The 22411-nt window shown below is 49.3% G+C and overlaps 1 protein-coding gene across 1 annotated transcript in view; it reads right to left on the bottom strand.

The window, feature by feature from the left end:
* Nucleotides 1–22411, bottom strand: part of LOC144733318 (uncharacterized) — a 201448-nt gene that overhangs the window by 135306 nt on the left and 43731 nt on the right. Inside the window, exon 3 of the mRNA XM_078615154.1 lies at nucleotides 20539–20669. Coding sequence (XP_078471280.1) covers nucleotides 20539–20669 — 131 coding nt within the window. The remainder of the gene's footprint in view (nucleotides 1–20538; nucleotides 20670–22411) is intronic.

Consider the following 22411-nt stretch of genomic DNA (forward strand, 5'->3'; position numbering starts at 1 on the left):
AGATGATTTTAAAGAGCATAGCTCCAGTGGCTTTTAAATGGAAAGGAAGAAGCGTTCCAGGCAGCCACAGAAGTGCATCTGAAAGCGTCACGCGATGCGATGTGATGTTACTCTGCCTTCTGGGTGAGTTCCAAATGGAGCTCGTGACATAATGTAAATAGCACAACTTGAAATTTAATTGGAAAATGACATCAGTAATTAAATAAAACAAGGCTTATGCCTGATAAGGCCACGTGACGCTTGAGATGAGAGATCAAAGCATTGAGACAGGATCCTGGAGGCTCTGAATCTTGGCCACAGCTACCCGTAGTTAAACGTGGTTTTTAAGTGCGCAGTAATTACTTCATGACCTCAGCTTGGTTACCAACGACTATTTCATGGGCATCCTGCGATAAGGGACTATCCAAAGAAACAGCATGGCTCTTTGGTTTCTGCATTTTGAGATGCAATATTCATGATTGACACTGCATAAACGTAAACTATGATTGTTATTATTATTTAATACGTGAAAACAAATATTTTAAAATAATTCACTTCCAACCGTGCCCACAAACTACACAGATCTGGCCACTGGAATAGGTAAGCTGTGTGGTACGTTACTCGGCGACTGGTTAAGAGATGCTCTCATTTCTTTTTTTAATGGTTAAAGTGGCTTTGGAAGGATAGACGAAAATGTTTCCCAGGCATCGCAATGAGTAGCCAGTGGGTATCGGCTGCCTTAACTTGCAACGCCCAGTGACGATAAGGGGCCATGCAGAGCGGACGTCAGAGGTAGTTCTGTGACGTCATCTTTCCAGGCCATTCCTTGACACGAGGTGATTTTACATTCACACTGCTCTCTCTATACGAGGGTTCCGAAGACACAATTCTTTAACTTATCATTGTACATCAATGAGAATACAACGAGGGAAAAACCACGGACGACAATATTTTTTCCCTGTCCAGAAACAAAGAAATAAAGGGCTTTGGCAGCTTACTGCAGCCGCCCCGTACTTTCATCTCACTCCCAAACATTCAACCCCACGTGACCTTTGACCTTCGGCAGGCAACGCAAACACAGGGGCCCGTTGTGGCCGCCGCCGCGGCCTCGGCCTGCGTGGAGACGGGACGACGACATTAAAGTGAATCCTCGCTTTCCTCGCAAGCGGAAAGAATTCGGCGGAGCGAGCCGCGCGCCCGTGACATTACATCTAAATGTTACGGAAAGAATGAGCGACGACGCGCACAACGCTCGTGATTCATGCGAAAGAGTTTTAAGGCGTCCTCGCTCAGAGCTTGTTTACGACTCCAGCCGCTTGCTTGCCACCATGTTTTAGGAATGCTGCGTAAGTCGTCGCCATGGGAACTTGCTCTGAGACAAGGGGTGCATTTTGTTTCGCCTGATATCAACGCAAACAGTTATTATGAATGTCACATTTTTACATTTCGAGTTCACATTTTCGTGGCGGGGCCCTATCCAAAATATTTGGTACTCCTTCACTTAAAATACAATGGATCCCATATTTTTTTTTTGATTAGGCCGCGTGGAAAACACGTGGATCATGTGGTCTCCTCCTTTACTTGTAACATAGAAACACCGCCTGCCCCCAACCCACAGGTACTCGTCTCTGGACAATTAGAGCTTTTAACTTTGGCCAAATGTTTCAACCTAATTGTGATTAAATCGACGGGGAGAAAATCGAAAAGACGAGAAGACCGAAAATTATCGCGACAGCCCGAGGGGTCACGTGTCCGTGTGAAAGCAAGGAAAGGAATTGGCCCCAGCGAACTCAAGGATGGCAAGACAGACGAGGCCGTTAAGCCAGGACGCAGCAGAGGCCAGAAACATCAGTGACTCGATTGTGTCGATCAGTCGACGAAACGAGGTAACCGACTCATTCTTTCGTGGCCGGTTACTCGGTCTCTCTCTCCCTGTCTCTTTATCTCCCCCCAGTGTGTTCGTTATCTTCCCCCCCTTTCACCCTTTTGCCCCTCCCCGTATAAACTTCCACTTCCTCGCTTGTGATCCCCCACTTGTATCGGGCTCACGTTGAGTTGCATTAAAAAAAACGGTGGCTACCCCACGTTCAGTCCACACCCTGCTTCCCCATGGAGGGAAACCTGCTTACAAGCCACGGCTCAGCGAGACCCAGCTGCTGATGATGATGATGGTGCCGATGACGTCAACCAAGCCCCGCCCATCACCTCCCGTCCCGCGGCACACGTGGCAACAGAGGTGATAATTTTGTTTAAAAAAATTCCACCTCAAATATTTTTGCACGTGACTTATCCGATTGCTCAAGAAATCCGAAGCAACATTTATTTCCTACCGCGTTTCTCCCGACTTGACGTTACGCTACGAAATATTGACATGCGGACACTGATCCATCGTTGCACTGCGCGCAAAACAAAACACGCGTGCGTGCGTGCGCATCGCTCTGGCCAACGTAGGCCGCTCCTCACCACCCCGCGATGCAACTCATCGAGCAAAGACAACGGCTCTCGACAAGAACCACTGGTTAATTTCTTTGCTGGTGCATTTCAGTTACAGTGCCGCGTTGGTTAACGATGACAACATCAGACGTGTCTTCATCCTCAAGTGTGTGTGAGGAGGTACTCCTAGCCGGTTTAATTATTCGTTTACTACGCTGGTTTACCCAGGAGAGTGAATTAGCCATCTCCACCATCCTGGAAGTGTCGCTGTGATCCACATGGCATCTACTGCTGTCTCCTTGGATTGGATGAATAAACTTGGCATTCAACCGGAACACATTTCAAAAGTGTTGCTTTTTAAAACTCAACTATAAAACTTTATTTTTACAGGTAAGGCCAACTGAGCACAAATAGCTCAGCGAAGTGGCGTATCACGTGGAAATTTACAGCAGCCAAATACTCTAAACGCGCGTTGATTCTAAATGTGGAAGGAAAAAACTTTCCCTTGGGCCATACAAAAGAACAACGAAGAGGGCCCAGAAAAGCCTCACCGAGTCTCGTGACTCTTTTTCTGAAAGTTCCAGCCAAGTTTTTTGTTGCAGGAAGCTGCAATGGTTGCCGTGTCTAATCCCAATTGAGTGATTTGGTAGAAATTTTCCAAATTTGGACTACTGAAGCTGGGCCAGAATGGCCTACTCTTGTGAATCACGTGAGGGGATTTTTTATGTCCACTGTTAGGCAGACAGCTCAGCACGTAGTAGTATTTTTTACGGTTAAACCCGCAGTAATAACCGGGAGCAGCCACTGGATTTGAACCGTGAACTTCTGCAACAACCGAGAAACGGCAGCTACCGCCGGTGACGTGTCACCCCCCCCCAGCCCCTACGGTGACGTTGGCAGTCCACGACCGAGGATGAGGAATTCCACATTCACAACAGTGAGAGCTCCCATTCATTTGGCACACGTGGATGCTGACTTCCCCACAAGGCGGTACTCATTTTATCCACCGCAGAAGGACGACGGGCTGAAGTGACCACCCCCCCAAATGAATCTGCGATTTTATCTCCAGCAGGATTGCAACATCGCGGATTGATAATCTGTAACGTGGCGAAGTCACCGAGCCGCCAATGCGCATGGCAGGAGACACACGAGGCAGACGACATTTCATGCCCAACCTGCATGGCTCACAGCTGAAACAATAAAAACTCAACAATTTTCGTATTTAGCCAGGTAAGGCCGCCTGAGCCATGTAGATATTTTTTAGAAGCGAGCTGGCCACAAATGATAGCTCAGCGAAGTGGCTTATCGCGTGAAAATTTACAGCAGCCAAACACTCTAAACGCACGTTGGTTCCCAATGTGGAAGAAAAAACTGGAGGACCCGGTGAAAAATCCATGCGACCACAGGGAGAGAGACACATAAACTCCAAATATACAGGCGTCAGGGTCAGGAATGAACCCACGACCTCCTGTATAACAGGCGAGGTAGTCAACATCTCACCACCGTGGCGCCCCTCCAATACACAGCCGACCCATCATCACTCACGGTCGCCACTGTGCACATGACCTCCACACTCCACGTTTCGCTCAACGTGGGAGTGATTCGCGAGCGGTTTCTCAAAGCACTTTTCAAAAAGAGCGAGACGCTTCCTTTGTCACAGAATGGCATTCCAGCGGGAGACCTTTCCACGTCATTCCGCTAACATTACCGTCTGGCAAAAACCAAATCAGCCGCCCGTGACTTTTCGTCGTGTTGCAATTGTCAGCGGAAGGTGCGTGGCGAGGTCGTAAAAGCGGCAGATCAAAGGGGAGGGCCGTTATTGAGAGGAGTCAGCCGAGCCCACAACTAAGGCGAAGTAATATTTCTCTGCGCAGATCGCAAATCGCCGTCTGGCACGGGCGAGCGCCTCGCTCCCAAGTGCAGGTTGCACCGACAGCGACGCGACCCACCGGCTCGCAGTCACCACCCATCTCTCCCGGCTCAAACGAGCTTGCTCTGCGCCAGCTAGCCGTGCACATTCCACATTCCCATGGCGGGAGTCGAGTCCATCGCCAGGAATGACCACCGTTGATTTTCTCACGCGTTTTTTGTTGCTCATTTTCACCGACCACGCCTGCAAAGGGATGAAATATGGGATGGAATGACCTCCCAACGAGGATTTGAAATTACAGCCATCTGGCTTTGTGGTTGAGTGCTTCTATACGCCGTTGAGAAAGAGAGAGAGAGACTCTTGACTTTTGACTTCATTGAAACAAAAACAGATATTTTAAAAAATCGTGTATAATTAAAAACATTGCGGAAAAAATCGACCCCTTTGAGGTTATAAATAAATGCTTTCGCTGAAGCAGTTCAATTGTGCCCGTCGATGTGCTTCCATGCATAAAGGGCTGCTCCAGTAACACGGTTATTACAGTGGCCTATTGGCTCATTTCCAATCAATAGAATACAAGAGTGCTAATGGAAGGCCAATGAAGTGCTTCCTGGTCATTGCCAACTGCCCTGTGAATGGGGTTTCACTTACGCGGAGGGCTGCTCGCTAGTGCCATGGATTGCGGTCTCCCGAACTGAAGTCTGCTAAAAGCACCGTCACCGTCACCTCTCCGCGGTTAATGAAAATAAGTGTCGCCGCTTAAGGGGGAAAAAAAAACAACCATAATTAAAGCCACCTTCATAAGAAATAAAGCGATTGATACGCGTAAAATAAATGTCGTGTTACGTCCCAGGTATTCATGCCAACAGTCGTTGCACTATGGTTAGAATTGTTCCGGTCAACGGAATGTCAGATTCCCACGACCAGCTCAGGGTGGTTAGCAGGAGATGAGCACTGCCTCAATGCTCATTTGAGCAGCAAATCAATTTGACTTTTTTGACAAAAAAAAATAGATAAATCTTGACTTAAAGCTTTCGTGACTGCAGGAATTAATATTCGTTGGGTCTTTCGGTAAAGCCACGTAGATAGAAAAAATAATAAAAAATAAAAATAATAACAATATCACGTTTCTATCGCAACACAAGCAATCATCATCTTTTTTTACCTGATAACAATTGCTTGTGTTGCGATCGAAACGTCGTGATATTGTTATTATTTTTAATTATTTTTTTATATCTACGTGGCTTTACCGAAAGACCCAAAGAATATATTAAAAAAATTGATACTTGCTTGGTTTGCAGAGTACAAAACAAAACCCCATTGGTGTCCAGTGCAGGCATCACCATTACAATGTCAACGCTGATGTTCAAGGCAACCCATGGCCTCACAGCTTCATGCCTCACGAGTTGACACGCAATTCTCATAGCGCAGGGCGATCGCGAAGGAAGGTTCTGCGTCTCACAGACGTAGTCTGCCGGTTTGCTACGAGTAATCCTGAGAGTGTAATTTTCGGGTATTTTTGTTTTTATTTGGACTGTGACGCCGGCGCATAATGGCCTCTTTTCGAATGACGTCCGGGGATCTTTAATGTCCACCTGTGAAGCCGATGGCGAGTGGCACTTCATGGTTTTGTGCACCAGCAGCGATAACCAGGGCAGCTTGCCGGGAGATTTGAACCGTGAACCTCTGCACAAAGCCATGATTTCATCACATTACATGGCCTCAACTCTGGTCACTGTGCTCGACAACTCTTCTGTTGTTTATAATAATATTCCAAATCGTGCTATTGGTGTCACACTACTGCGTAGGCCGTGCTGTATGGCTCACCGATGCGCTGTTTGGTTTGTACCATGTTTACGGTTCCTGATGAAGCTGCCAGCACAACGAGTCAAACGTCGGACATCACGTCAAGGCCAAAAAAAACCCACATTGGATATCTAGCTATTGGTGTCGTGTGAAGATGAAGAAATTCACATTTGGAACTCTGGCACCGAGCAGGGAATCAACCTCGTGCTAGAGGATGGTTGACTGCAAGGTGACGTCACAGAGAGCTACTTCTGAAGGCCTCTTTCAGTGGCATCGTATCCACGCTCGGTCAAGTTTAAAGCCGATTCCCTGTAACCGAGAAGAGACCAGAACTGGCACATTTGCAAGACCACCCTGGGTCACCAAGACGGTGTCGTTACGTTTCACGTGCCGCGCCAAGAGAGTGTTTGTCGCATGGCGACAAAAAAAAAATTGTGAGTTAACTCTCACAACTCGAATACTACGCACACTCAATTACAAATCAAATGTAACGCGTGGGTTTATGCCCAATAATTTGGTGGTTCACTTAACCACGAAGGTTATCACGGACAAATGTACGAAGTAATAATCTGGACAAATTTGTGTCTTAAGACCCTTCACCACCCGACATAGCCAAACAAATTAAATAGTCACGAGTACGAGAATGAATTATTATTGTTTCAGCAAATAGTGTCCCAGACAGTATGAAAATCATTGATAAGATTTCAAGTAAAAAATATACATTTTTATTATTCTGAATTGTATTGTATATTAATATTTATTTACAAAATTATGCGTTCTGTTGTTGTTATAGCGACGAGTAAAGAAATATCTAAGTCTGTGCACTCTTGCCAAATCCTGGCCCAGCCTGCCTCCGCAACTCAACAAACTCTGTGCTCTGAAAAAAATAGGCCATTGCCAGAAACGTTAGCCTATTATAGAACATGTTCAGTTGTAAGGCAGTGTTATTGATGAATGTGGTGAGTTTTTTCGTGATGTTTTTTACAAGGTTAAAGCTTTCAAACTCACCCAACCGCACACTTGGACTGTGCAAGGCCTTGATGAAGACAAATCTAGACAGCCATATGCTTGCACCTGCATATCTTACTGAGTCCATTACATCAACAACAACAACCGCCATTCGCCACTAAGTGGCGGTGACGTCACCACGACGCTTGTGCCAGGCCATGTGCACCTTGAGGCCACATGAAGTGTCGAACGCCCGCTGGCAGGAGGTCACGGGGCAGACCCAGGTGCCACGGGTCGACTGACTGAGATGATCGAGATGACTGGCTGATGCACCACCTTGTGCCCCCTACTGTGCCAATTTGCTGTGCTTAAGTCACCCGGCGCTCCGCTCGTTGTGAGCGTCGCTCCTTCACCCTCCGTTGTTGTTGGAGGGCGACTGCCTCCAACTGCCCAGTAGCGTCCTTCACGAGCCTCCTCCACAGAGGCCGATCTTGACACCGCTGGTACCGGTCATCGGCAAGTCCACTCAGCTCCACGTCCTCCTGTACCACATCACTCCATCTCTTCTCTAGCCCGTGCCGTGCCCGTTTAGCCCCCTCGATCCGGCCGAACAAAAGCTGTTTAGGCATGCGATGGCTGGGCATGCGGGCTACATGACCCACACACAGCAACACAGCCATTGCAACCAGCCACGTCTCCCGGTATTTCTGCCAACCTGTCTGACGGCTGGTGCTGGTGATAGAAAGTTGTGTAAAAAAAAACTCCTCTTCAAATTATAGACACAACCTCTGATACAACTTTGGGTCGTGTGCTTACAGAAACATGGCTGCTGTAAAAAATATTTCTCAAACTCATTGGTTGACGGCCTCTACTTATTACCAATGGGAAAGCTCCCGGAGACTATAAATACATCTCTCGCAAGGGCGACCCGGGTTAACATAAACACAGCAGCAGCAGCACATAGCAAACAGATTGGTATTGCAAATACCACAGCCGTACAAGCACAAGTAGGATCTTAACAACTAAAAAAATAATGTTGATATTGGACATATTTGAATATATATATATAAAATACATTCATGGCGCAAACGTTTAAAAAAATGTAGCTGCTCACCCCGAGCTATGAATACTCTGATACGTGCATTGTCCTTGTACTGCTCGCCTTGTGGCGTCCTCTCGTCTGACACTGGTGGTGAAACTGAGCCCTAGAGAAGGCTGCTGCCTCTGGTGTCGACCAATCAGTTTCAAAGACAACGCCAAATATAAGTATTATTATCAGAGCGTGTTTTGTTTGCATGTTCACCACAAGTACTGTGTGTGGTTAGTGCAGACTTGATTCCTCGCAAAAAGTTTCCGTTTGGTGTTTGAAGATCTGAACACACCTCCTGTTTTGGTGCCAGAGAAGGGTAAAACCTTTTATTGTTTTGCATACGTGTGGGTCACTTGTCAGTCACCACACGTGTGAAACGCGCTCTTCTCAATGAGAAAGAAAACATCTGTGGTCTATTTGAGCCTATGGGAGAAAAGTAATATTAACACAACAACTCAAATTAGTTTTTTGTTGTTGTATAATTTATAAAGGCAAATGCGCATCGAACGGAGTTGAGAACTCTCGGCCCGCCGAGATTGTGAGAACGTAGCGCGGGTATTTTGGCGCGCGCACGCCAGAGCGGGGATGAGGTGGACGGTGAGGGGAGCATCCAACTTCTACTCTACAACGCGTGATGCCGATTCTAAATGTGGAGGACCTGGAGAAAAATCCACGCGACCACGGGAAGAACGTGCAGAGTCCAAATATGCAGGCGTCAGGGTCGGGATCGTACCCGCGGCCTCCTGTACACCAGGCAAAGTGGTGCAGGCCAAACATGCCAATGTGCCTTGTGACCTCCGCGTGAAAGGCGCAATAAGACGTGTAAACTATTATTATCGCTAGCTTGTTTGCCCGTCCGACGACGGAAGCTGTAATATTTACGAAAATTTTTAGCAGAGTATCATTGTTTCTTGTGTAGATTTAATGGCAGTGAATCTTGCACGACAGTACGTTATCAAACACTTCACCGCAGTTCACTGTAGCACTGTATTTAACTGACTTTCAATTTGTTCAAATTCACTGCTCTGACCCTTTATTCTCTTCTGCTTTCGGTCGATGGGGTTGAAATAAATTGGAGTTCGATACAATATCTGGAAAATCACCGAGAAATGTCTTTTTTACCAGAATGTTGAAGCATACCTTTTACCTCAAGTGCTGAAGAAATAAATAAAGACACAAAATCCACATTTTTTTTGCTGCGTAGAATTATTTATTAGATTCACTTTCAATAAAGAAATGTCAAACCTAAAGCGAATTTGCGAATAAAATATTTCCACTCGACCTTCTTCTGCGCGAGTGTAAAAATGCACCCGCTCATGAATATTAATGAGGGGGGGTGCGGCACGATAAGTGACGTCACGCGCGATACACACAAACAGACATTCTTGGCTCATAGTAGCAATTATCGCTGAAAAACATGACACTGCTAATCACTCAATTGGGCAACATTTTTGTGCTGTCGATCAAGAATCAAGTGCCAGCGTCTCCCAGCTCACAGGGGCAGTGTGGCCGTGGTGGTCCTTTTCCATGCCAAGGAGCTGACAACCTTCCCGTTGTGTGGAAATGCCCCCCAGATGAACCAACAGCCGAAATGGGAGCGGCACACGGGCAGCATGGCGATGCGATGCGCTGAAACGAGCGTTACGTAACGGGAGCTCACAGATGAACGAGTTTAATATACGCAGCCGCAACTACCGACGAGGAATGGATTACTAGAATAAAGTTTGGTGGCCTTCATCCGCTTCTCCGATGAGCACGGTTGGCTACGTGCAGTGCGGAAGAAGCTCAACATGAACTATGCAACTATAAACTATTTTTATTTTACCAGGTAAGGTCCACTGAGCTATATAGCTCTTTGTCAGAAGTGACCCGGGCAACAAATGGTAGCCCAACGAAGTGGCTTATTGCGTGGAAATGTATCGCAGACAAAAACTCGAAAACGTGCGTTCATTCTCAATGTGGAGGGAAAAAACCGGAGGACCTGGAGAAAAATCCACGTGACCACGGGGAGAGAGAGAGACACCGCAAACTCCAAATATACAGCAGCAGGCGTCAGGGTCAGCATCGAACCCACGACCAAACACGTGCCAACTTTGGCTCAACTTTGTCACGATTACTCCGACGAGAATTTACTGGACACACGCAAATCAGATAGATCCATCGACTGCGAAGGAAAGTGAAGGCCATGGCCTTGGCCAGGACACATCCCCGCAAGGAATGACGGCGATTCGGCGAGACTGGAAAAGGAACGGAAGCCCAAGGATGGAACTTCCCACGGCATCCTCCGTTGAGGTGGAGATCATGAAAATCTGCTCAGCGCAGGAGCGAAATGGATCGTGGCATCACATGAGCAACGATAATGGTGAGGAAATGCCTTCATCCTGCAGTGGATAGACAATGACACATGATGATGATGATGGTGACGATGATGAGGAAACGCGAAGGCACAAATCGCCACATTGCGTGGCACACAATGGTCTACTCTTGCTCAGCGTACAATACAAAACAGTCGTGCCTTGCCCAACGCCGGTTTATCGAACGCGTGTTTCAGCGATACGCGGTTTGCTTCGTGAGCAATGCTTTCCGGAACGCGGGCTGCGATGTTTCGACTCTATGTGGTTTGACGCTGCTACGCTTCTCATCTTAGCGTTGGCAAGCAGTGCACGGCCCCCTTCACCTGTACTCTACACGCTGCGAATGTATGTACGTAGATACGACGTTGAACTTCTTGCGCACCGTACGTAACCAACCGCGCTGAACGGAGGATGAATATCTCATCGCCAACTTCGCGCCCCAACACTCTCCCGTGGTCTTGCTCCGCGCGTTGTAAACCCTCTCCAGCACCCCCACCAACATCATCAGCTTCATCATCACCATCGTCATCATCGCCATCATCATCATCACCATCATCACCATCTTCATCATCACCATATTCATCATTACCATCTTTATCATCACCATCATCATTATCAACATCTTCATCATCACCATTTTCTTCATCACCATCGTCATTCATCATAAGCGAAATAAACATTTTCGGTTTCACTTGTTTCCTGCATGCCATGTCTCTCAATATAATTGTTTTCTATTTACTTGTATTGTGAGCCCGTGTTTATGTTTGGCTGCGACGCTGCTGCACATGGCCTGCCCGCTAACCCAGCGCTCTGCAGGCGGCAGCGAGGGTTGTTGGATCGCCACACAAAATGCTCCGAAATCTTCTTCCCATGGACGTTGGCGGACGTGCCGTACCCGGCTGAGCAGGGGAACGCATTACAGCGCCACGTGGACGCCATCTGTGTCTCTATCCGAATGAGATAAAGTGTTGCCCTCTTGCGCGCGTGGGTTTTCCTTTTTTTCCCGGCGCTCTGGTTTCCTCTCATGTGTAAACACGTGTAAACACGCGTGTAAACATTATTAATTTGCTGAACACGCAAACTAAGCAAAAGCAGAGAACCCCAAGTAGCCCAAGGGGTCCCGATTCATGAACGTAATGTGGATAGAGCAAGTACTGTTTCAGCTGTTCCTCAGATCATAATAAGCATTAACATATGTTATTTACCCCCTCAGAGCACTATTACAAATAACTTCAACGAGACTAAGATGGCCAAAACATCTTGTCATATAGAGGACCGCAGAGCTTGGGCAACCGTTGGTAGCCCCGGCTCTCCGTCTGTGCCGCTGCTGCCTTTCCGCTCGTCTATGGTTCCTCCTCCTCCTAGCGCCTCCGAGTTGTTCTCTCCCCGTCTCTTTTTTTTGTACAAACATGATTTATTTCGTCTATTAAGAACACCGCGGGAATGGAACAACAATCACACCAACTTTGTTGGGAGACTTGGAGATGCCTAAGAATCGCTTAGCGTAAAATCACACCTCGCTAAATTCACAATGTCAAAACCGCGTGACTGAAACATCAAACCAATATTGTTGGGATACGTGAAAATGCCGACGAATCCCTTAGTGCGGAACCACACTTCGCGAAATTTACAATGTTACGCATTTTTCTATCCTCAAAATGCCGCTGAACAACAAAAAATACCTGGGAGCATAGTGCACGTTATTTTAAGTGACTCTCTCTCTCCACGAGGCCGAGGAGTGTACACCACGCGGCGGTGTCGGCACGGTACAAATCACACATCACAGAGCTGATACGGAGCGGTGAAGAGCGCCACCCTCGCAGCGGCAACGCAGCCGTGACGGGCACAAGATCCAGACTCCAGTGCAGGCAGCCCTTGACGTGCCCCGGTCGGGCGCGAAAGGAGTTCAAATTCCTTGGCACGCGGCTGAAATGCGCTCCGCGGTGTTCCGCGTCACGGCTTTACAACCCTCGGTCGTGTCTGATTCGAGTTAGGCGGCCGTTAACATTCAAAGTGTTTTATAATAATCGCCCTTACGATCGGCTGCTGTGGCAAAACATCAAAATCTGCAGCTAAATTCTCGCAGATGAACGTACACGTAGCTCTGGCACCGTGGTGGCGGTGGTGGTGGTAGTGGACTGAGCAATGAAGGGCGCGTCGGAGACAAGGGGTTGGTGGATCAACAAGAGATCATCGACTACTGTGAGACTCCCAACCTTCTGGGCTGTACATCAATGGATTCTTGAGTCCTATTAGTGCAGAGCCGTGAGTGTTGTTATCCTCCTCTGACATCCACAATGGGGGGAAAAAGGAACCCCAGTTCTCTCCCACACTCAGAAAAAAACACGCATCAAGGAACCGGCTAAACATCCCAGTGTAGAAACCTCCAGAAACAAAAAGTCTTCCCTGGTTAATCATCAATTATTGCTCTGTTATGCAACCAGGGGAGCATCGCCGAGTCTCAAGACTCGTCTCCAGGAGGGTCCTGCTACAGTGGGTTGTTTTGCTCAAATTTACGTTGACGGCGACCTATGACAAGAGGTCTAACAATGCAGGTCTTCAGGAGCTGTTTGTGGTGTTTTTTTGTTACTCTTTGGTTTTTTCGGTAAAGTCACGTAGGTAAAAAAGAAAATAAAGAAAATAAATTAAATCACGACGTTTCGGAGGCAACACAAGCTTCCGTCTTCAGGTTGAACCGTCACAGCAATTTTGCAATTTAATTTAATGTTTAATTAAATAATTTTTTACCTACGTGACTTTACCGAAAACACCAAAGAGTATGGACCCTTGCAGTCACGAAAACTTCAAATCTGTGTTTTGTTGTTGTTGACATAATGCGCACACTCACACGTTGCTGTGTGTTGCCTGAAACTTGTGGATTTTGCGGTCTGCACTGATGTCTCTGTTCTGACGATGGGTTCCTTTTCGGACTTTCTCAATGGGGACGTTCGGCAAGTTGACACTGCACAAGTTTGACGCTTGAGGCGGAAGCAGATTCGCCTGGAGAGAACCCGCACCAATGAGGACACAACAAAACGAGACGGCATTCTCGTCACGTGATTGGTTCAACATTTAATACAGTTAGGAACCTCCTGGTTACACCAGCCCACAGGGGATTATTGTGTCCGTCGTGCAGGGAGGGGCTGGGTGGGGAGAGACGGGCGAGGAGTGGAGGGGAGGGTGGGGTGGGGAGGGGCTGGATGGGGAGGGGAGGTTAGGGGAAGGGCTGGGTGGGGAGGGTGGGGAGGGGCTGGGTGGGGAGGGTGGGGCTGGGTGGGGGGTGGGGCTGGGTGGGGAGGGTGGGGCTGGGTGGGGATAGGTGGGGGATAGGAGGGGTGGGGCTGGGTGGGGAGGGGCTGGTCACCCCGTGGTGCCCTTATAAAACTCAACGTTTAACCTACTCACGCCGGCTTGTGCCCGCCCTCACAGTCGGGCATATTTGCGGAATACACCACGCCGCCGTTGACCCTGCAGGCCATTGACCGAGCAACCCAACGTTGCTACCAGCTCCCTCCGCAGCAGGACAATGTGTTTCGTGTCGCCATCTCCCGGCTGCCTCAGCCCAAACCCACAACTCCTGACCTTCCCAAGAAGTCTCCCATCCAGATTCCAGCCAGGCTTAACTACCCTTAGCATCCGAGATCGGATGATGTGGGGGGGGGGGCACACTCGGGGCGATTTGGTCACGACGATGAAAGCAGAGCGCTCACGGAGAAAGCGATGAGTTCAAATCCCGGTCAAGTGTCTAATGGCCTTATCTCTACCTCTCCATGTGCTGTGAGGAAGAGCAGCTGCGCGAAACGTCGCCTATTATATACGATTCATTTTCAAGGCCACAGTGTGACTGACAAATACATTGAGGTTTGTTTGATTGTTTGTTGTTGCTTGCCCTGTGGGGGTTGATAAAATAAACAGCCACGTTTGCCGGTGAGTCAACAATTGCTCTCCGACAAATAACACCGTCCCCTTCCATAGGAATGTGGAATGCAAGGGCTGCCGATGAAACTCAACATTTCCCCTTGCTCGTATATGAGCGGGAGAGGCCCCCCTTGACTGGGCCTCACTCTGACCTTCATGCTCCCCAGCTCACCGAAGCAGACTCACTGTTAGGACTGAGCAGAGGTGGGACAAAGTCATTGTTATGCAAGTCCAAGTCGAGTCGCAAGTCATCAAATTCATGACTCGAGTCTGACTCGAGTCCAAGTCACATGACTCGAGTCCACATCTCATAGGTGGGACAAAGTCATTGTTATGCAAGTCCAAGTCGAGTCGCAAGTCATCAAATTCATGACTCGAGTCTGACTCGAGTCCAAGTCACATGACTCGAGTCCACATCTCATAGGTGGGACAAAGTCATTGTTATGCAAGTCCAAGTCGAGTCGCAAGTCATCAAATTCATGACTCGAGTCTGACTCGAGTCCAAGTCACATGACTCGAGTCCACATCTCATAGGTGGGACAAAGTCATTGTTATGCAAGTCCAAGTCGAGTCGCAAGTCATCAAATTCATGACTCGAGTCTGACTCGAGTCCAAGTCACATGACTCGAGTCCACATCTCATAGGTGGGACAAAGTCATTGTTATGCAAGTCCAAGTCGAGTCGCAAGTCATCAAATTCATGACTCGAGTCTGACTCGAGTCCAAGTCACATGACTCGAGTCCACACCTCTGGGACTGAGTGGGTAGGCGTGAATGGGTCGGCATATGTGAGCGTCTCTCGGAAAATTACAGTACCACCACATACGCATCGGACTCTACTGGACACAAACGAAGCGCACACTGCTTTAAACGCGGGGCGGTGCGTTACCGTGTTCTTGGAGCGAGCGTCTGTACGGAGAGATCAACCCTTTGCCGTTCCAAGACGTCTGTAAGTTGCAGGGCGGGTGCCCCGTTCACCAGTTCGGCGTTCATTTTATTTAGAGAAGCCGTAGCGCCGCTGTTTTTAAAGACGTTGTTACTCACCGCAGAGAACCGTAGCGACACGACCGCCGCTCTACGCCAGCCCTCCGGCAATGGGCCTTTTTTCTTCTTGGTTTTTTCGGTAAAGTCACGTAGAAGGGAAATAATAAAATAATACAAATTTAACATAATAAAATAAAATTCTCACGACGTTTCGCCCACAACGCAAGCAGCCGTCCTCAGGTAAAGAACAGGTCTGTCGGAAAGACAGCGTCTGAATGAACACCACCAAGCTTGGCAGCGTATATTTAAGCTGGGAGAGGGGAGTAAGGGCGCCTTGACAAATGAATTTGCATATCAACAGAGGAATTTAGCATATTTATGGAAAATGCAGATATGGGATTAGTCACTACTTGTGGAATGCATAGGACTTTACCGAAAGAATCAAGAAGATGAATCCCTGCAGTCACGAAAGCTTTAAATCGACAAATGGGCCTTTTACTTCCGATTCCATACAGAATCGATTCCATCATCGGAATGGAATAGAAAACTGGATGACGTACGTGCACACGCCATCGGAATGTGAAAAGGGCCGATTTGTGAATATTCATTGAAACATTAACGGGCTACACTGCGTGCACAAATAAAGGTTGCTGGACAAGGGCGGTTAACTGGTCAGGGCGGATATGTGACGGACGTGCGGTGCACTGGGTATACGAGCGCTGCTTCTACGGTATATCGCGAAAACATGTTTTACTTTATTGGTACCTTCAAAGTAACATCAAGCGTTCTCTGAGATTTAATCTCTTGTACGGCCATGCATAAATAACGCTCTGATTCGAGACACATTTTTCTTACGCGGGGAAAGATTCGGATTGCTGCGGGCAAGTTTCACCCCACCTCCCCCCCCCCCAAAAAAAAAGTAAAATTAACGCTCGCGCGCGGACTACGGAATGTCTCCTTGCAAACCAAGACGGGAAACACAACGCGGCTTGGACCATTACCACAAATCACAGTCCCCTTTCGTTGGCGTTATTAAACTATTTTATTGCACGTGCAATTTAAATTTGATATGTGAACGTAAAACAAGTGAAACACTTATTTTTTTATTGTTTCGGGGAAATTCTCCAACAAGTCGTTTTTTTGTACGCGCTATGCCGGGCTCAATCATCATCAACAGCAACAGCAGCAGTAGCCATGATCAATCCACTGCTGGATAAGGGCCTCTCCGAAGCTGTGATCATCTATCGCGAAGCCTGCGATACAATCCACGTAACGCTTGCGCCACGAGCTGATTTTCACCGCTCCATCTCCACGGTGGACGTGGTTCTCGGGCGCGTTGGCGTTCCTTGGCTGACACTCCTTTGCCCGCATGCCATCGTTCTGTGATTAGGTGCTCATTCACGGCGCTTGCCGGGTGGAACAGGCCACAACGACGTTCCTCTACCACGATTCAATTCAAAATCATTGTCATGCTTACGATGCACGCAACAGATGTTGCATTTTACGATTGTACTCTTCACGTGTCCATATCAATTATCCCGCGAAATGTTACACATGCACAGCGCTCGGGATATGTGAACTGAATCCAGACCCAAAATTGTGATCATTCATTGAATCGTGGAAGGTGGATGTGCATCGTTGCTTTCCGAAAAGACTCTTAGGTGGTCACGATCGTCCCTCTTTGGCCGTCATCATCGTTCTGCTGCCTCCTCGTCTCTCCGTTGCCGCTACTATCGCAGTCGTCCCCGTTGCTCTCGCGAGTCGCATTTGTTGACTCTGCCCCTGATGTGGAGAGCACGGCCGCTCTGCCTCGTCGCTACTGGCCCGTCCAGCAGTTTCACCACAGGGCAGTCCCACCCAACCATCCCCCCATCGCACGCCTCAGATCGTCCAAATCCCTTCCTTTATCAATCTTTCATCCTCATATAACCACACGTTAAGCGCTGTCCCCTCGTGTGCGTGGGGTTGCTCTTCTTCCCATAGGCCAAAAACAATCCTTCATGACAGTGTTCTTTACTCACTTTCAGTAGGGGGCCACTTTCGCCGATAAGGCATCATCGGTGTGAGGGCCGCCACACGTTTGAAGCCACTGGGGTGTGACAACGCGACAGGGTGTTTTCACATTTGTGTGCTGTCAGGGGCCGCACTAAAGGCCATCAGGATCCACCAGCAGCTCACTATGACATCCCGATGCATGGTCCTTCTGAAAAAGAAGCTTCAGCTTCGGTGATGCTTCCCTTGTGTGTATGCGTGTACGTTGAACTTATTTCGCACCGCACGTAGCCAACCGTGCTCATGTATACCTGGGATTATGATTCTAATTTAAGAAGATCGTAACTTCCCACCATGAGCTACGCTTAATTTAGAAGTAGTTATTTCTGACTGCCTGGCATTATACGCTTCGGTGCCTCTGCATAGCAGCTGTGGTCAATAAATACACGCATTTCCTGGAAGAGATTCACAATTCAAAGTGTTTCCATTTATATGCATAGCCCTAAGCCAGTGGTTGGAATTTACACATTCCTATGGCAAAGGCCAGTGACCCACCCATACAACACCCACTGTTTACCTCCCACAATGTGATACTCGATTTAGCCCACCCAGAGGGATGATGGTCAAGTTGGGTAAAACATAGAGAATTTCTGCTCCTCCAAGTGAAATAAATATCCAACTACACGTGTACTAAACATGATATATTACACGCGCATTCTTTACTGCGTGCAGTTTTTGCGCTGGGTTATATACGTGTGTACGGTGCAATTTAAATCCGGTATTCAGCAAAGATTTAATATTCAGCCCTTGGCCAATCAACTGCTGTGAGAAGGCTTCCCATTGCCATGTCGTTCATTGGGGTTGCTTGACCATACATCACTTATGCCGGTGAAGGCAGGAGGCCCAGGAATGATTCAGAAATCAATTGCCACTGATGTAGGTTGCGGCTGGGAATCGAACTTAGGATTTCAGGTCCATAGCGAAGAGTGCCACCACTGCCCCACAATGTAGGCGTCAACACCTGCAATGCACGGTGGCCGCCCATCAACGCACCGTCCAGGCTCGACCCTTGCTTAGCTTCCGATGACCAATGAGATCGGGAGTTGATTGAGCAACACCATACCCCGCCACCGAGATTCACGAGGTCCCACCGATGGTGCCCCACCACCACCCCCCTAACTCGGCGGAGCCACGCTCCAGGCTCCGACCCCAGGGCGACCCCCCAGGGATGCACGGGGCCCGGGCCCCCGGAGTTCCCTGCCCTTGGAGGTGAGGGACTCGGAGTCTGAGACGGAGACTTGAGACAGAGACTTGAGATGGAAGACTTGAGATTGAGACTCGAGATAGAGGCTTGAGATGGAGACTCGAGATAGAGGCTTGAGATGGAGACTCGAGATGGAGGCTTGAGATGGAGACTGGAGATGGAGGCTTGAGATGGAGACTCGAGATGGAGGCTTGAGATGGAGACTCGATATGGAATTCGAGATGGAATTCGAGATGGAGTCTCAATACGGGGTCATGAGTCCTGGCTGTAGACTCCACCGTCTGTTTACCACGATAGCCTCCTCTCTCTCTTTCTCTACCTAGTCTCTGGAGTCTCTCTCCCTGGTCCTCTGAGATCCATTGTTTAAGGGCGCTTTATAAATAATAATAAAAATGCATGATTATTATTCCGTGTGATTTGGCCACAGGCCAGCAGTGACGAGAGTGAACATCTCAATCGCTTAGAGCTGATCCTCTCAAGAGTTGCTCCTCACCGGCCGTACGAAGTCTCAGACGATCGGAGTACCCTCCGTACGCACCGGAGCAAGCGACGAGGAGAGCGTCACGCTGCACGCTGCGCATCGCAACCGGCAACCACCGCCCCACGTGGCCTCCGCACTGCGCCACCGCCCGGCGTACGGCACCACCACCACCGCTACCGCCCCCCACCTTGGCACACACGAAACGCGCAGCACGCGCATCCCCGGGAGGCGGCGGGGTACCGCAGCACTCGACGTCTAACAAAGGCCTTCTTTGTGCCTTCAAACGTAACCACCCCCCCACCCCCCCCATCCCCCCATCCCCCCCACCACTGTTCGGTTCGAACATCCCACCAGCGGTTTCCAATCCGTCGCGTCCACGCTGCGAGGGCCGGTTGTGGTGTTAAGTTTTGTTGTGAGTGAGCCGTCTGTTTCTCGTCACCCATCTTGTGCACGCAGCACGCGTGCCGGACATGCAGCCTCTACACAAATCATCATAATTCACAGTCCTCTCGCAATCCGTTGCTGGATGACAGCCGCCGCAGGCACCATTGTGCGACTCTTTACTGACCCGTGAAAGCCTCGGCGAGTGCAACGACTATATTTAAGGAAGGGACTTGGCCGCTTGGTGATGTTCGGCCAGTCCCGGTCACGGCCGTTTGGCTTCAAGTTGCGAGGAAACCGAAGAGGCCGGCGAGATCACCACCGCCGCCACCACCACCGCCATGCGTACGTAGGGAGGGGAGTCACACTCCTCAGCACTGCCACCTCCCGGCCACTTATCCGTCCCACGCCCGCAACACCTAGCAATCCCTGTCGGACATCGATCGCATTACTAGCCAGGCTCAAAGTAAAAAAAGACCTGTTTAGCTTCTGTTACCCGACTTGGCCCAGGCGGCGCATTGATGGCCGTGTCGTTGCGGTCCCAGGGGAACAGTGCACAAGATCAGCAACCTCAGAGCCTTTATCTTTATTTCTCCTGGAGAAATGCCATGAGCGACGAAGCTCTTTTTCATAGATGTCCAGTAGCCAGTGCCCCCCCCCCCTACTGGAGGCTTTCACGCCCTCCTGGGTAGCGGGTGGTGGGGTTGAGAACCGCCACCCGTAAGGCCGACGCGATGAGCGCAGGATCCGTCGAGAAGAAGAAGCGAGCACGGATGGCACCTCACGCCACGTCAGAGCCAGGTCATCGCCACCGCTCGCCGCCGCCATTCGGGGTCGGGGGTCAGGGTCATGCTTGGCGCGTCGGTGTTCGCGGCATGACCTGACCCCCGCCCATACGGCAAGCTGGACAGACCGTCGAACTCCGGCTTGCTTTGCGGGTACCCGTTGGATACCCACTGCCCCCCCGTGGGTATCTGACCCGATGCCGGACACAGATGTGCGGCAGTGTCGCACCGTATCACGCCGTGCCGCGCCATACCTGTGGATGGTCTCCTCCAGCTGCTTGGAGCGCTGCTCGTTCTCCGCCAGCTGGTTCTTCACGGCTTCCTGCTCCTCGGCCGAGCCGGCCGGCGCTCCCTCCAGGAGCCAACGCTCACGCAGAACCTTCGTCTGCACGGCGCAAACACGCGGCCACGAGCAGCCACACGGAGCACACGCAGCAACGGAGGGTGGCATCAGCAAAAAGAATAAAGACTCAACGGGGGCCCCGTATCTGGCTCCACACCTCCGAGTTGGCGATAGAACAATGCGTTCGACAATTAGCGAAATAAGCGCCCATTAGAAATGGTGTTAGCATTATATTCATGAAAAACATTGAGAGAAACGTAAAGGTTCAGCTCACACGACTGCTTGCGGAAGGACCTCCACTCGAGCAACCTCTGGAGGGTATTTGGTCCACTCTTTCAGGGTTCGCAGACGCGCTGCAAGCGATGGTCGTACTCACACTTTACCCTATCACACGTGACCTGCAGATTGATACAGCACTGGCTGGGTGGACAGAGAAACCTGCACTAGTCCTGATGCAGTACATTTTGGTCTACTCTTCCACGCTTGTCGGATGTCTTGGAAGGGTGGGAAGTACCCACACTTCAACCCACCGAACACGACCTGCCGAACGATAAAGTGTACTGCGGCTATTTATACTGCTGTACGGTCAGAGCTGAAGCGGTTCGAACGATACTTGCATCATTGATTCAACTGCAGCGCATCGATGATGGCACAACAGCGTAGCAACGGCGTAATAGCCAGCATACTGGAATTGCGATCCAGATATGTGCTCGTTGTCTTTGCTCAGTGTTTACTTTGGAAATTCTCGGCGCTAAGCAGAGGCCTCGAACTGCGACTCACGCTGGAGCATTGGCAGCACGCGCGGTGCTGGGGACGATCGTGTTTCGATGGTCATCGGACCGTCAGGAGCGCCCTTCCCCTGAGGTCGCGTGAAAGAGAGTGGGGCACGATTGTGGAATTCATCCGCACCTCAGATTAGCACGGCTGGCTACGTACGGTGCGAACGAAGTTCAAGGTACATACAATCAACAGTGGTGCTGTCCCTCCACTTGAGCAGAAATGTATTGTGGGTGCGTCACGTGACTATACAAACGGTACATGCTGGGCATTCACAGTTGTGTGAAACAAATAAGGCAAGAGACAACAGCAATTACAATTCCTGTAATTGGAACTACTTTTAATAGTGTGACCTACTACTTTTTTATCTTACCAGTTAAGGCCAACTGAGCTAATCAGCAATTTTTCAGAAGCGACTTGGCCACGAATGATAGCTCAACGAAGTGGCTTATCACGTGGACATTTCTAGCAGGCAAACTACTCTAAAGCATTCAACGATAGCTGCTATGAGCCAATTGCTTTCTCTGGGTTGTACTGCGGTTGAACATATCCAACTGACGATTGCTGTATAAGATTATGAATATAGTAGTAGGTTTTTACCCTTTCAACTGGTACAAAAACTGACACCTTCATACAAGGCATCATGTTTGCAATAACCACAACACAAGCAGTCAAAATGCAAACAAAAAGAAACAACTCTGATGATGATAATGATATGCACTGTCCTTGAAGTTCATTGGACCAGATGACGCCAAAAGACGTATACAGGTGTATAAAGGCGTCAGTTTTTGTACCAGTTGAAAGGGTAAAACCCTACTACTGTATTTTGCCACTGGTAAAGGAGATGTCTCATAGTGTAAAAGATTATGAATCCCAATCCCGGTCGGGAGGGGTGCCAGCCTATCTTCCCTCTGGCCTCGTCAAGTTGCGCATCGCGTTCATGGAAGCGAACGTCGCTCGACGGATCGACGCTTCGCTTTGGCGTGAGCCCTCGGGGGAATGTGACC

This window comes from Lampetra planeri, chromosome 46 (genome assembly GCF_965212315.1).
Source record: "Lampetra planeri chromosome 46, kcLamPlan1.2.h2, whole genome shotgun sequence".
NCBI classification, from domain to species: domain Eukaryota; kingdom Metazoa; phylum Chordata; class Hyperoartia; order Petromyzontiformes; family Petromyzontidae; genus Lampetra; species Lampetra planeri.